The sequence below is a fragment of the Stegodyphus dumicola genome, chromosome 3, assembly GCF_044657685.1.
Source record: "Stegodyphus dumicola isolate Sdum_Otavi_A_Nest chromosome 3, ASM4465768v1".
In the NCBI taxonomy this organism is placed as follows: domain Eukaryota; kingdom Metazoa; phylum Arthropoda; class Arachnida; order Araneae; family Eresidae; genus Stegodyphus; species Stegodyphus dumicola.
Genome location: NC_140770.1, coordinates 138862508 through 138879663, shown reverse-complemented (window position 1 = coordinate 138879663; position 17156 = coordinate 138862508). Strand labels below are relative to the sequence as shown.

The window sequence follows — 17156 nt, the reverse complement described above, 5'->3', positions numbered from 1 at the left end:
TGTGTGTGTACTGAAATTCAAATACAGTGTTTTGAATCAATACTGTTTCAAAATTTAAGCAACAGCAGGGTATTTTGCCATAACTCCACGAGAAATCAACTGAGAGACATGAAATGCAGAAATGAAGGAGAGTATTATGTACGTAAAGGACGACGAAAACATCGGAACTGAAAAAGGAATACAATGCATACGATATGGAATCAAACAAAAACAAGCTTTATTGAACGCATAGTACCGTGACTCATGATTGTCTGTCCAAGAGGAAGAACAACAAGCAGATGTTCCTTAATGATGTGAGCGTGCTGCAATGCGTCTCCTCAAAGCATCCCACACATGTTCGATGGGATTTAAATCTGGGGAGTACGCTGGCCAATCCATTCGAGTGATATCTTCACTTTCCAGTAGCTCCTCAACAGCAAGAGTCCAATGTGGCCGTGCATTGTCATCCATAAAAATTAAGTCTGGGCCAATGGCACCTCGGAACAGACGGACATGGGGAAGGAGTACCTCCTCACAATAGCGATCCCCGGTTACAGACCCTCTGTCGAAAACGTGGAGCTCAGTTCCCTGTTCAGCATAATGCCTCCCCAGACAAGAACTTCAGGACCACCGTTGCGGTGTCTTTCCTTGATGTTACTGGGATAAAACCGGGTCCCAACGTCTCTCCAAATCAAAACGCGTTGAGAATCGCTTCTGGTACTGAACCGACTCTCAACCGTAAAGAGGACACAACTCCATTGATCAGTTGTCCAGTTTTTGTGCTCTCTGCACCAATGTAAACAGTGGCCAACTTTCAACGGGAGGCAGCGTTCAAGACGGCGGGCGAATAGGCCCCCTTTATGAAGGCATCTGGCCAGAGTAAACCGCGACTCTTGTCGCCCCGTTGCTGTGCAGAGTTGCTGAGCAATGGCGCTTGCTGACCGCTGTCGATCTCTTTTCGCTTACAGGACGATATATCGGTCATCCCCTGCAGTTGTCGTCATCGGGCGGCCACCACCAACCTTTCTAACGGCTGTACCTGTGGTTTGGAACGCTTTCCAAAGCGCGCGAAGCGACATTTTTGTTGATTCCGAACTCTGCAGCTACACTGGTAACAGTACGCTCCTCCTGCAGCTTTCCGATCATTCTTCCAAGTGTGAAGTCGTCCAAGTGATTTCTTCTAGCCATACTTCACGAACTGACTCACTGGCACTTGCAGCGAATATGTTGAATTGCGTCTCCGTTCTTCCTTTGATTCTACTGTTGAGCTGCGTGCGCCGACATCACGCGTTTTGTGTACGCTCACGTCGCCTCTGACTTTTCGTTCCTGATATTTGCATACGCATGACGTTTCTACTGACTTACGTGTTCATTGTGCTGATCTCCAGACCTCATTTTCTGCAATTTCATGGCTATCTGCTAAATTTTTACATTGTTGCTTAAGGTTTGCACACCAGTTTATTTACCAATTGAACAAATAGCACTAGGTTTGATTTATATATATGTGTGTGTATTGAAATTCAGTAATAAAATTTCAAAGATTTGAAATGATTAAATGTCTATTTAGACAGTTTGTATTCTTTAAATGCAAATGCAAACTGAGAAACCTTTTGCATTTTTTTCGATAAATCCTTTTACTTTAAGTCCTAAAACATATACAGGTATGGATTAAATTATTTATTATTTCACTGCTTATTTAAAATTATATACTTTATAGAAACAAGGATGGGTTTTGCAAAATACTGAAAAGAAAAATTATTTGAAATGAAAATGTGACTGAGATCATATTTGTTTTAAAGATTTTAGATAAAAGTGCATTTTTATTTTTTTCTCAGAAACTAATTCATTAATTGCAAAGTCATTCCTTGAAGTTATTAAGAACGCTCTAATAAATACAATAAAAAAACTGGGGGAAGACATTGAAAATTGTAGAAGAAAAAATACATTTTTAATTGTAGAATTTTTCTTCAAAAATTTAAATTAAAAAAAAAATTACTAGCAAAAACTTTTTTTCAGCTTAAAATTATTTTGTCTCACAAAACCATTTAATAATATTCATAAAAAGTAGATAAAAATGCTTAATTAAAAAAAATCATTCAAAAGGTACCGAGTCCCTTGTCGCGTTGAAGCCGATATGCACTTGTCTTAACTTTAGTTTTAATTTGAACGATATTTCTGGAATACCTAGCATCAGATTACCTTGTTTGTATTTGTCTATAATTTCCGTATCTTGTACAGTTCTAATTTTTTGGGGGATGCTATCACATCTCCAGACATCTATCAGTGCGATTGTTTCGCTGACAGTCCAGCGAGACTAGCGTCTACATTCCAAAACGGCAGCCTATGAGAGAGGCGATTCTATTACGAGGGCTATCCAGAAAGTAGATTACGTTTTGGAATAAAAAAATAAACAAAGTATAGGAAACAAATTTTATTATATACAGATGAAAGCCACACTCAAATACTACTTTTCTACATAGTCACCATACAAATTAAGGCATTTATCGTAGCGATGTACGAGCTTGGAAATTCCTTCGTCGAAAAATTCGGCCGCCTGCGCCTTCAACCACTTCGTTACCTCTTCTTGCAGCTGTGCGTCGTCATCAAAACGCTGCATAGCCAGCCACTTCTTCATTGCTGGGAATAGGTGGAAGTCGCTCGGTGCCAGGTCGGGACTGTACGGCGGAGGAGGAAACAACTCCCACTTAAAAGATTCAAGAACTTTACGAGTGACATTTGCCGTGTGGGGCCGGGCGTTGTCGTGAATCAACAAGATCTTAGAGCTCAACATTCCTCTGCGCTTGTTTTGAATTGCTCTTCTGAGTTTTTGGAGAGTTTGGCAATACCTTTGAGAGTTTATTGTAGTGCCTCTTTCCAGGAAGTCCACCAAAATTACACCTTTTCTGTCCCAAAAAACAGTCGCCATCATCTTCCTTGCCGACATTGTTTGCATGCATTTCTTGGGTTTTTGGGGAGAACTTGTGTGCCCCCACTGCATTGATTGCAATTTCGTTTCACAGTTCACATGTTTCACCCATGTTTCGTCACCAGTAACGATGCGATCGAGTAAAGAGTCACCATCCTTATGGTAAGCGTCCAAAAAGTTCAACGCTGCAGCCATTCGCTGATTTTTGTGGTCCTCTGTCAAGATTTTTGGAATCCATCTTGCACAAAACTTGTGGTAACCAAGCTTTTCGCTGATGATTTCGTGCAACAAACTTCGCGAAATTTGTGGAAAACTCAAAGAAAGTTCCGTTATTGTGAAATTTCGATTTTCACGGACTTTAGCATCGACTTTTTCGAGAAGTTCGGCGGTCACTATGCTGGGTCTCCCACTTCGATCTTCGTCGTGAACATTGGTTCGGCTATTTTGAAATCTTATGACCCACTGACGCACTCCACCTTCAGTGATAATGTTGTCCCCATACACTTCACGAAGCTGCCGATAGATTTCTATCGGTTTACAGTTTTTTGCAGTCAGAAACCTTATTACTGAGCGCACTTTGCAGCTCGCGGGATTTTCAATTAACGCAGACATTTCAAACCGTCACAGTATCTGAACGGAGCACAGCACGAACCTCTCACTAGCACGGCTAGATGCAGACTGAGCTGCGCAACGCTCTGACCCCAAGATGGCCGCGCTAGCCCCGCCCCTAGCGGACACAGACGGAAATGTAATCTACTTCCTGAATGGCCCTCGTATTTTCATCGGGGAGTAGGGAATTTAGAATGGTTTTCTGAGGAACGCCAGCGGCAGTGCGCGATGTTTGCTTACATTACGAAGTTCAGAAAATTGCAAAGGTGGATTGCCTTTGTTTCTGCGGTTACTTTCAGGGAAATATTAGGCAGTTTTTTTGGTTTGCTGATAGATGGCAAATAGATAATTTACCTTTATAAATCCGCGTTTTTCTATTTAAACTTCAGAAGATTTAAGATGAAGTGAATATATTTAACACAATAGAACCAAGCTTAAGACTTGTAAATCTTTAAAAAAAACAATACATCGATAATTAAAAATATTATTTATAGTTCATCACTAAAAACTTTTTATAAATGCATAGTTATCATATAAATAACAACTCATCCATGCATTATCTCATTATTTATTATAATTAAAAGAGAAGATATTTTTTACAGTAATGTTTAAAAATTTGCTGTTGTCTTTTAAAAGATTTACAAGTCTTAAGATTGCGTTCTGTTGTGTTAAATATATTCTCTTCATCTTAAATCTTCTGAAGTTTAAATAGATAAAAGTGGATTATAAAGGAAAATTGTCTACTTGCCCTCTATCAGCAAACCGAAAAAACTGCCTAATATTTCCCTGTAAGTAAGCGTAGAAACTAAGACAATCCAGTTTAGCAATTTTTTGAACTTCCAAATGTAAGCAAACATATAGTCCACTGCCGTCGCATTCCTCAGAAAACCCGATGAAAATAATAGAATCGCCTCTCTCATAGGCTGCCGTTTTGGGATGTAGACGCTAGTGTCCAGCGAGCAGTAACTAAAATTAAGTGAACCGCGCAGTATAGTACGGGAAATCTCCCCATTTGCCCTGCTCCCGAGAGGTAAGGAACATTCAACCAAGTTCTGCCTCCAATTCGGCGAGGCAGTTAATGTTTGTTCCCATGTGATTGGGACACATTGGAAGAACCGGTTTTCGCTACCGGTCGAATCTGCTCTTGTGAACGGGGTTTAGTTTCGTTTTGGCATTTTGCGTCGGACTCATAAATGTCGGTTCACTTTTCAAACTGTTGCCATAAAATGTTAGAGTTCTGCATTATATTTGAAGAAATTAAATAATGAAAATCTGCGTAAATGTATGTATATTTCTCACATTGTCATAAAATAACGGTACATAGGGTCATCGAATTTTGAATAACGTAATCCTCCAACGAATATGAGCATGTGGAAGACCAAATTTGAAATTTGAAATTTGTTTTATGATCGATTTCCTATTTTTTAAAACTTTGACGAATTTTTGATTAACAAACTCAAGGATTTCAAAGCGAGCAATGGCAACGTTGTGCAGAAAAAACATTTTTATCTCCAGCGCGTGAGTCTCTGTATCGGAAATTCTAAAGATATGCTCGTTTTAAAACTATTTTGCGATATTGCTGTTGCACTGGATCTTATGGTTTAAGTGCGAGGAACATGATATTTAATAAGGAAAGGTAACACACAAAATGTTAAAAAACACCCCGCCTTTGGACGTAATTTAAAATCTGAAACATTTCAGATTTTTTTTTTTTTTTTTTTTTTTTAATATCCTTGCGCCCAAAAAATTTATTGATTTCTACAGAGGTGTGGCTAACAGAGTGAGAAGTCTAGATTTAGTTACCAATTAGCACATGGTTGATTCACAAAAGAGAGTGATTAGATTTTAGAACTTAACTTACCACCATGATAAAGTTTCCTAAGCTGGTCTGTTGATTTGTGAAGCATCGACTTTTCAGCGCAACTAAAAAATGCATTACTAGTTGAATCAAAGAACTTAGATGATCCTAATGGGCTTTGAAAATTTATTTTATGGAGTACAGCAAAACACTCGAGGTTTATCTCGTTTTTACTCTACACACGGAGAAATCCATGAAAATGTCACGCAGCTACCCTTTCGCCAGGATTTGAATCGGTCCAACTATAAATGGTCAGAAGTTTTATCCAACCACTGATGGGTCGGGTTTTGTAAACTTCTATTAATTCTGAATTGAATTGTTGCAAAATTCTAACTTTAAAAATGTTACAACTAGTGACGTAACCAGAACTCTTATAACCCAAGATAATCTATTTTCTGCCTCTCTAAATGCACACCTAAAAGTCTATAAACTCTAAAGACGATATACAGAAAAATAAATAAAACCTTCAAGTGTATTTTTAAAATAAAATTTTAATTCCACTATCCTAAAGTGCTGTGTTACTCGTTTTATCTACTAGCAAAACTGTTGATGAAATTCTAGAAATTTGTAACAGCGAACGAGTTCTAAAAGGCAATATATTCACTTTCAAATATAAGGTGCTTCTTAACTGACTTGCAACCAGAATTTCCTTTCAACACAAATATACAGCTATTACAAGAAACAACAGTATAGAAATATTTGGAACTGGGTTCTGAAGATTGTATTTCAGAATAAACTTCAAAATTTCAAAGCGATCGTCCTCCCACTTCTTCCCTAGCAGTAACAAAAATAAAACTGTGAAGTTTTTCTCTGTCATTGTGTAAGGAAGTGAAGCTCAGTGAGTGACTGAGAAATGAAGAAAGCAAAGCAAAACATAAAGCTGTTGAAATCTCTTTGTAATTTATTTAAATACCTTGTCCAGCGAAAAATTTCAATTCTATTGTGGAACTCTCGTAATTCAACAGGAAGCCAAATCCCTCACAACAGGCTGGTTGTACGAGTTTTCATGTGTAGTAGTGTATTCACGCATGGTTGACATGAATATGAACCAGTGCCATTTTTGTAACATAAATATGATTCAGTTTTTAGTTTCTAAGTCCTTCGTGAAGAATTTCGGTCGCTGCAAAAGCATTCGTCTCGCTAGTCTCGCATTCAACTTTTGATCTCCTACTTCCAGAGGTTGTGAGGCTTTTACATGTTCATAGTTTTGCCGTAACTGTCCAAGATATTCGATTCGAAATCTTTTACGTAGATCTTGTAAAAGTTTTTGTCGATAAACAAGCCTTTTGTTTAAAGATTTTGCATCTATATTATCCAGATCAGCAACTCCAATTTGTCGAATCTCATAGAGAAACATGGAAGGTGTGATCGGAGATAAATCTTCAACATCTTCCGAGACGTACGTCTATGGACGATTATTCATTATTTCTTCACAGTCACACAAAATTGTTATCATTTCTTCATGATTCAGAGATGATCGTCCTAAAACTTTGCGAAGGATTCTTTTCAGGACTCTTATTAATCGCTCCCACCATCCTCCCCACCAAGGAGCTGATGGCGGAAGAAATCTCCGTATGATCCTGTGGATACTAGTATGTTCTAAGATTTTATCCCAGTTTAAGCTTTTGAATAATCTATCACTTCCTTTGAAATTCGTTCCATTGTCGGAGTAGATGGTGTGGGGTCTTCCACGTCTAGCAATGAAACGTCTCAGCGCTTGCAGAAAACTTTCAGTTGATTTGATAGCGAGAAAATCAATTCCAAATGTACTGCGCGAAAAACAGCACAGGTAAAAATCACAATCCACGATTTCTGATTTCCCTTCAATATCAACGGTCGAGTTAAGCGTCTCAGCGCTTGCAGTAAACTTTCAGTTGATAGCGAGAAAATCAATTCCAAATGTACTGCGCGAAAAACAGCACAGGTAAAAATCACAATCCACGATTTTTGATTTCCCTTCAATATCAACGGTCGAGTCAAGTCAACACCTACAATCTCAAAGACTGCTGCTTCTCTTACTCGGTCTTCAGGGAGAGGAGCAATGGGTGTTTTCGAAGAACTATCATCGAACCTCTGACATACAGCACAGCTTCTAAGTTTCTTGACAGTCTTTCTTGTTTTCAAAATCCAATATTGTTCTCGTAAAGCGGATATTAAAAATTGTACGCCTGCATGATTGTTCATTTCATGTTTAGCTCTAATTAATTTTGCTACAGTAGGATGATCTGAAGGAAGAATAATAGGAAATCGAAAATTCTCTGTATCATCTTTTCTCAGAATTCTGGTTTTAACCCTAAGGATTCCGTTAGAATCAATCATTGGTTGAAGTACATGTAATCTTTTGTCATCTAATCCAGAAAATGATTCACTCTGCACTAATCTCAAAAGAGTTAATTCGGCTTTTTTAATTTCTTCCGCTGTAATTGTTCCCAAAGTTCTTTCATTACATTTCATTGACATTTTTAACAAAACGGAGGATCCAAGATATTATCTTTAGAATGGTATTGTACGAAGAAATCTTATCAAAATTAACATCAGACATAGCATTCGAATTAACTGCAGAAATGATTGTCTTCTTTCTTTCAGCATTTATAATGTCAAAATTCGGTACAATTTCAGAGGTAGGCCATTTTTCTGGATCATTTCTCAACCAATTGGGACCCTCTCACCATTTCTATTTGACTGCGGTTTCCGGACTGCATGCTCGGGAAGGAAGGTCCGCTGGATTGCGTTCCAGGAATATAATTCCAGTCGTTTGGATTACTTACAGTACGGATTTCTTTCACTCTATTGTGAACGAAAATGGCCCAGTTTTCCTTCTTTTTGATCAAATAATGCATCCATGGAATCACTCCAATAATAAATAGGCAAGGTTTCTAGTCTCAAATCTTCCTTAAGACGATGTGCCAGTCTAGCGCCAATCGTACAAGCTAAGAGCTCTAGCCGTGGTATGCAAATCGGCTTGATAGGAGCCACTCTGGATCGAGCTTAGATGAGCTGACATGTAACGAAATTTTCATTACAGCTTCGCATAAATATGCATGTGGCATAAGCAGATTTACTCGCGTCACAAAACACGTGTAAAGATAAATCGGAAATTATTTTGAAGTCAGCAAAAATTCTTCTGGGTATAGCTATTTTTTCCAAATTGTGCAATTTATTTTTCCAACTTTCGAATTTGTCAGAAATGCTTTTAGGTAAATTGTTATCCCATGAAATCTTCTGTTTCCAGCACTCTTGAAGCATTAACTTAGGAATCAGAGTAACAGGAGCTGTAAACCCAATCGAGTCAAAAATCCTGTGTACTATTGACAATATATCCCTTTTGCTGACAGGCTGTTTCACAGAACTATCTTTAAAGTCACAGGACAAAGTGTCATTTGATAAATTCCATTTCAACCCCAAAACTGATATGGTTTTATCGAAGTCTTCACTGCCAGGATTTCCTTTCAAAGTTTCACCGCTAGGTTCATTGTAACATCATCCCCTTAAATCAAATTTAGCAGTCGACATAATTTCCTTCGACACATTAATGAAAGTGTTTGGTTCTTCAATAGTATCAACGCTGGCCACACAATTGTCAGCATACATTGATTCACTTAATTTCTTAGCTACCTCTTGTTGGTGTTCAGGAACACTCTCGAGATGATAATTTAGTGTGGCGGCGAGAAAAAAAGGACTGGTATTAACGCCAAACACAACGCGCTTATGTCGATATATTTTCAATTTTTCAGAATCTCCTTTTTCCCACCACAGAAATCTAAGAAAGTCTCTTATCTCAAGACAGACACCTATTTGCAAAAAGTCCTTACGTATATCTGAGATAACCCCATATTTACCTAGGCGAAATCTGTTTAAAATACTCGGTATTAATTCCAAATAATTTGGGCCCTTTTCTAAACAGCCATTTAAGAACACATCATTCCTTTCCTTCGCTGAGGCATTGAATACAGGTCTAAGCATTGTGGTTGAATTTTTCTTAATTACAGCCCTATGTGGTAAGTAATGACAATTTTCGGTTTTCTTATTTTCAACAAATTCTATAATACCTTCTTCAGCTCATTCGTTAAAAATATTTTCATACTCTTTCAGATAGTTTTTTGACTGAAGATTTTTGACGCAGGATTTTAATCTTTTTTCTGCTAATAATCTTTTGTCAGGTAAAACCTCATGCCCTTCTAACCAAGGAAGAGAGACCTGATATCTACCCTCACTATCTCTCTTTAATGACTGACGAAAACATGTTTTAGCGATTTCATCAATTTCCTTTCTTGTGTGGGTTGTAGCAGGATCCGTTATTAATAACGAGTCAAGACACCATAAATCCGAAATTGTAGCATCATTAACATGAAGTGACAATACAGTTTTCGTACTGTTAGAGAACTCACGCTTTTCAGTTTTCCCCATCATTGTCCATCCTAATCTAGTGTATACGCATGATAATCCACATTTTAGTTGTCTAACTTTCCCTGTTAGAAGCTTTCCCGCTACATCTGCACCTAAAAGAACATGAATTTCTAAAGGTGATTTTTCATACATCAAATCCACAGATTTATTCTGCATGTCAGTTAAATAAATTCCATGTTTTCAGAGTTCAGTAAGATATGTATCTCTACGAATTTGAGGAATGTCAGTACATATTTTATCCTGATCCAAAACCTGAAAATTAGAGTTATAATCACCTTTAAGACTACTCAATCTAATTAAATATTTACTATGAGTTTTTTTCTTTTCAATTCCTCCGAACAAACCATGGATTAATTCTTCTTTACCGATTGTTTTATAATTCATTATACTAACTGCATACTTCAAACTGTAGGATCGCTGGGAACCACTATCTATTAAAATTTTCACATATTTTTCGATCCCATCCCCACGAAGTTTTACTACTAAAGTTTGCAAATTTACTAACTGCATGCAAGATTTATTTGTCAGAACAGTCTTTTTTATCATTTTCATCCCCAATAATGTCTGTAGAATTATTTCCGTGAGAATCATCCTTAACAGTATTACACATTATTGAAAAATGAGCTTTACCGCATATGGAACATTTAACTTTGATTTTGCATAAGCGGGAGATATGGTTCCGTTTCAAACATTTAAAACAAACTCCGTTCTTCAGTAATTTTTTGCTTTTTTTCATCTAAGGTTAAACGAATTGCATTCCGACATTCGGAACTTTCATGATCTGAATCGTAAAATATGCAGTTCGAATGTTTATAATTCCGATTCTCACTTGTAGACAGCAATTGCGAGGCAGACGGTACATCCGGTACCCGTTTATCATGCGAAGTTGACAGCTTGCTTTCGCGTTTTGTTTGTCGGGGGGAGGAAAAATTGACGCCGCTTCTTTCGATTGCAAAGCTGTTTTTCTCGTGCAATTAATTGCTGAGAAATAAAACCCATTAAATTGTGTAAATCATATTTTAAACTTTCCTTTTCTACTTTATTATATTCAAGGATTAAATCAGAAGGAAGGGACTTAAGAATGATTGGACATATAATACTTCCATAAGTGTTAGATGCAACATTTAATGCTTCTAAACTGCGTATGTGATTCTGACAGTGATCGAATAATTTTCTAAACGCTTTAATGTCATTAGAATTTCTCGATGGGTTAATTTTCAGTAAATTATCCAAGTGTGCATTAATCAACATATCTTTACTTCCGAATTTATCTCGTAATAAATTAATAGCTGAATCATAATTTTCGGAAGAAAGTGAAAATCCTTCTATAGTACTTAATGCAATTCCTGCTAAATGTGCACGCAAATAAATAAACTTATCAACTTTTTCTGAAGATTCGTTTTTGTGAATTGCCAAATCAAAACAGTTCCAAAATGAAAGCCATTGGCTGACACCACCAGAACTATGTGAACTATGTGGCTTCGCGTTATCGTCCTGTAAGATGAACTCGGGGCCCACTGCACCCCGGAAAAGGCGAACATAGGGCTCCAAGACCTCATCCCTATACCTCACACCAATCACAGAGCCTCTGTCAAAGACGTGGAGAGGTGTGCGGACATTTAACATGATGCCTGCGCAGACCATTACACTGCCACCGCCATAATTGTTGATTTCGCGGACATTAGAGGGTAGGTAGCTGGTCCCTAGCTCTCTCCATATGAAAGTACGGCGAGAATCGGTGTTTAGGCTAAAACGGGACTCGTCGATGAACAGAACGGTCGCCCATTGCTCCGTACTCCAATCACTATGCTGCATGCGCATGCTAATCGGACTCTCCTGTCCGCAGACGTGAGCGGGACGCAAACAACCGGTCTTCTGGCAAACTACTCTCTCTCACTCAGTCTTTTGGAAACAGTCACCCTTGTTACACGGGCTCCTATGGCTGCATACAGATCCCGAGAAAGCTCAGAAGCTGTAGCCCCTCTGTTACGCCTCGCTAAAATGGACAAGTAGCGATCTTCTCTGACCGTCGTGGCTCTTGAACGACCTTGCCCGGGCTTTCTCTCGGTGGATCCAGTATCCTGGAACTGTTTCCATAGGTTACACACGACACTGGGCGTTACATTAAACTCTCTGCATATCTGGACTTGCGATTGGCCTGCCTCTAGCCTCTCCACAATTCGCCACCTCATTTCATCATCTAAACGTTGGTGGTTACTCATATTTACTGTTCCGATATGAATTTAACAGATTGCTGCAAGATAACACCAGAAATTCGCCGAGGTGTGCTAGCGAATGCAATTTATCCGATCCAATCCGCACAATTATTGCTTGGATAGCGCGCGCTGCGCGCTGTTTCCAACTCATGAAGACTTGCCAAGAGGCACATGACTCTCACGTGGTAAAGTTGGAGGATTAAGGTGTTGGCAGAAGGGAGGCAAGCAAGATGCCGCTATTCCAAGATTGGGCTAGATAAGAGCGCGCGTAACAAGACGGAGCAGTGCAGGGAGGTTAAATCATGAGTATGTGCTGTTGGAATGTGAAAGTACTAGTCTTGACATAACGAAATTGTAGGAAGACCTACAAAATCTCGGAAATACACATTTTATTCATATAATATTACAGTAACAAAAATAAAATAAATTACAATCTCAGGTACATATAAAGCGATTACATTAATGGTAAAAGGAAGAAATAATAATCAAGGTTATGCACACTATTTACATCTATATACAGCAGTACCCTACATTATGTAGGAAAGTTAAGATCTTTTCCCAAGTGAGCCGCGAGCGGGCGTAGCTCTTTGTCTTCGAGTAGTTTAATATAATCAAATACTTAAATATAATACAAATATAATTTCTCCAAGTGTGAGTCATTTGACGGCCTTCTGGAAGAAGCTGGTATTTACGCGATGGATATGTTCCAAGACTGTTTCTCTATTTTCAGATCTTTGTGTAAAGTCTTATTTGACACAAGGTAGTGCGCATTCGTGAAGGTGCGCAGTAGTTTATTTTGAGCATTAGAAATATCCCTGTCTCTAATTGTTGCCTACGCGGGGGACGCATACGTGAAAATTGGCCGTATAACAGAAATGTATAAGTGCCTTTTTCTTCTTAAATCCAGTTTAGAGTGTTCATTAAGAATTGGGTTGAGACTTTGAATAACTCCTAGTGTTTTTCCTCTTACATGTGTCAGAATGCTTCTTCCAGGAAAACTTATCGTTGATGATGACACCTAAGTAATTCGCCTTGCAAACTCTGGGCAGTTCTATATCGAAGAGCTTCAATTTTTCAGTGATTTCCGTGGCAGAGTTTTTCTTTCTTATGATAAGAAGTTTAGATTTATCTGCAATTATCGAGATGCGCCGTTTAGTGCACCAGAATTCGATTTGCGGCATGATTTGTTGAAGTTTCTTGACAGCTAGATATGGACACACGGCAGTGCCGAGTCATCGGCGTAACAGCTTATGAAGTAATTGTAGTTTAACTTCATCTTTGGGAAGTCTGTCACGAAGAAAAGATATAAAATTGGACCTAATATTGACCCTTACGGGACGCCGGCATAGATTCTTTTGACATCCGAGATCTCTTTTCCAATAAAAACGTGAAATCTCTGCCTTTCATAAATGAGTAGACGAGGCACGTCAACACTTTTGAGAATCCGAGGGAACGAAGTTTGAAGATAAGACCCTCATGCCAGACGCGGTCAAAAGCTTTGGCCACGTCCAGCATGAGTAAAGCCACATTTTTTTTGTTATGCAGCGCACTGCCAATATATTCTGATAATCTGACCAGTTGTTTCGTGGTGGAAAGCGATTTTCGGAATCCGAACTCCTCCTCTGGTAGTTTCGCTAAATATGGCTGCATTCTGTGATAGATGATTCTTTCATATATTTTCCCTAAGACGGGAAGCAGACTAATCGGTCTAAATCCTTCTGGTCGGGAGGTATCTTTGCCAGCCTTAGGTAAGACAATTATCTTGGCTTTTTTCCAAGCAAGCGGGAAATATCTGTTAGTTAAGCATGCATTTAAGATGCTAGAATACAATGTAATTTCTCGATAAATTCTTGATCGCTAAGTTGGTTATTGCATCATAGCTAGGAGCCTACCTGTTTTTCAGCTTCCTTATAACTTCTTGGATTTCATGTGGAGAAGTACCAGATTGTTTTCTAAGTCATCCTGTGAGGTAAGCCAATCATTTATGCAATATCTTACATCATATGCGAAGTCGATATCACAAAGACTATCATTGGGTTTAAACTGACTTTCAAAGTGGTCTGCTAAGACATTTGCTTTATCTCTGTTTGTGAGAGCCACGCTATTATGAAGAAGTGTTTTATTCGCGACAGCCTTGCCTTTTTAAGTTTCTAACAAAGGACCAGAACGCATTGTCTGGCTCGTTAAAGTTCATGATTTTCTCGTCCCATAGGTCATTTCTGAGTTGATGAATTAACTGTCTAATTTCTTTGTTCAATCTATTTATTTCCGTTTTGGTATTCGGGTTCAATGTTCTGTTCCAGGCTTTCCTTAATCTGTTTCTTTCTTTAATTTTGTCTTTGATGTTCGGAGGGAGTTTCCTGGATGCCTGTTTGTCAGAAATTTTCTTGGTAGCAGTGTTGACTGCATTTAATAATACTATTAATGCAGTGCTCCGCAACCTTTTCTCACCTGCGCACAAAAAATCTTTCTGGAATTTCGTGGCACACCAAAGAGTTCCGAGTTATCAAGGAAGTGCCGAAAAAATTCAAATACTGACACACTTACAATCACACACACAACCACACAACAGTGAAATATATAAAAACATTTAAAATAGACATTATTAGGGAAAAAAATTGTCATTGTGTATTAAATACATGATAAAAAATTGCAAAATGTCAAATACATGTATTTGATTGCGGCACACCTATATCCTACTCATGGGACACCAGTGTGCCGCGGCACACCGGTTGCGGAGCACTGTATTAATGAACTGATGAACAGCGAGATCTATGTCCAGCTTAGTTCTTAACGCAGTACTCGGGAAAACATTATTACTTAGGATATTATTATACCGTTTCCAGTCAGTAATCTTTTTCTCCTGTTTTACTTTGTCCTTTAAAATAACAAGTGTAGCCATTATGGGCAGATGGTCCAAACTTAGATAATTTACTACTTCAGGATACGCTGGAATTAAAACTGAGGTAATGAGTAAATCTAGGATATCCCCTCTATCCGGGTCATGTGCCAAATATGTGAATTCCTCTGGTGCAAAGAAAAATACAGGTTGATTATTTATGAATTCAAAAAGATGTTCTCAGTTTATGTTTGTTTTACGACAATTCCATTCTTCATATTTCGCATTAAAATCCCCTGCTAATATTACAGGCAGATTAGTAAAGAGAATATCCTTCAACAATTCTTCATCGAATGAGCAGCGTGGCGGGTTATAAAGAGCCGTGAAATATGTATTCCCATAACAGAGAAGCTATACTGAGGCAGTGACATATTCCTGTCCATTATTTCTGTGCTGCTTAATCATGCATGATTGGAGAGAGTTTTACCTGCTGTGCTTTACCTGCTGAGTAATTTGGAAGCCTGCACTTTTGATCACGGTCACCAACGCAATTCGTTCCTTTTTTCCTTTTCCCACTATTGCCGTGTGTCGTCTTACCCTCCACGCGCTCATAAAACCTGTTTTTCTGCTGGTTCCACCTTTTACATGCTCGTGTACGCTTACCTATTTTCCATTCCATTTACCGCTATTATACTGGGCCTAGCCTGCGTGAATTTGCAGGCTTTTTGCCAGTTGTCTTCTAATATGGCATCCTGGAAGTAAGAACATCAGCAAAAGGTGTCACAGAAACAAGATGTGAAAAATAAAGGGAAAGGTGGCACTTTGCCACTGCAGAATTTTACATCGTGGGGTAGTGTAATAAATAATTCAAATAGTAGATGAGTTCACAAACATTAATAATATACAAAGATAATTTCAAGTAGCAAAAAAAACATAGTTCCAGATGAGAGTACCGATAATTGAGAGTCTTGATAAAATATGAAAAAAGTATTTACAATATTTACATGGAGAATAAAAGTCCAGTAGTTGACAATGTTAAACCTATTTGCCGTACAAGAGATGCATTTTTATCTCGAAGCAGTTGTTTTTTCTTCAGTTCAGTTCCTTTCATGCAATTTGATAAAATATGAAAATTCTCTTAATTTATTTCACCAGTGTAATTTGCATTCATATTAGAGTTTGAAAAATCAAAAAAGCATATTGAAACTTTTAAATATATTTAATAAAGAAAATAAATTAAATTTCTGATCTGAAAAAATAATAAATGGAGGTTTGGCAGTACACTATGACAAAAGTTTTCAGTAAAACTGCTACATATTTTTGAATTCATAAAGATGACATTTCATTAAAAACATTTCAAAGCAAAATTATTAAATAGAAAATCAATTATCATAATTGGGCCGAAGTCATCATCAAGTTAGGAAATAAAATATTATATTCAAAAGTATTACTCAATCTAATTCACCACTTCAAAAATCTAAGAGATCATTTGATCAAATTAATAAAATAGTTCCCAAATATTTTTCTTAATGATAATTTTACTGCACACTTAAACATCTCTCTCAAAGTTAATTTTTCCCTGAAAGAAAATTACTGAATAAGAATTATCGTTTATCATAAAAAAATTCATTAAAAAAAATCTTGATTTCTTCAGTGCTCAGTTTTCCACAAAACTTGATTTCAAGAAGAAATCTTCCAAACTTTGGCTATGCATAACATGATAACAAGAACTCGCAGGAAAATCTCTCAAGCTGTTATTTCCCTTCTACCAAAACTTGTACGAAAAGAACTTTCTCTTCGCTTCATGTACATAGAAAATAAATATCAGAATAATTTGGATGTTGAACCAAATTTATACATAAATGTTGTAGACATTAAACTAGATACTGCACTTCTAGTGGAACATCTAAAGGAACAGTACCATCTTACTGTAGAAAACAGTAATAAATATATTTTAATCTCTATAAAAATGATTATGGCAAAAAGCATATCATACAAAATGAAAATAGCTTATGATTCTGGCAAAAAGCATATCATAAAAAAGGAGTTCCTGAACTCATAATGTTTAAGACTCGCTGGCATAGATCATTTCATGTGTACTAAAAAACTGTTAATTAAAACTATGTAGAGTTAAGTCGAAATCCGTTATTAAAACTATGTCCCTTTGTTAGATAAAAAATTGATGTCACATTGCAAAAGCTGAAGATTCTGTAGTTTTAGAGAAATATTATTACAGAATAAAAAATAAAATAGAAAATTTTTTTAATAACATTAATTTGTTGTCGCAAATTTAAGAAATTTATTTTAAATATATCATTAAAT

General features: G+C 37.3%; 1 protein-coding gene across 3 annotated transcripts in view; it reads left to right on the top strand.

Annotated features, from left to right (window-relative positions):
• Positions 1-17156, top strand: part of LOC118192813 (hydroxyproline dehydrogenase-like) — a 134513-nt gene that overhangs the window by 80897 nt on the left and 36460 nt on the right. The window contains exon 10 of one of the 3 annotated variants that reach the window (XM_085813358.1): positions 60-1539. The exons of the other annotated variants lie outside the window; for them this stretch is intronic. Coding sequence (XP_085669484.1) covers positions 60-103 — 44 coding nt within the window. The 3' untranslated portion in view covers positions 104-1539. Of the gene's footprint in view, positions 1-59; positions 1540-17156 lie in introns of those variants that run through there. 3 annotated transcript variants of the gene reach the window in all.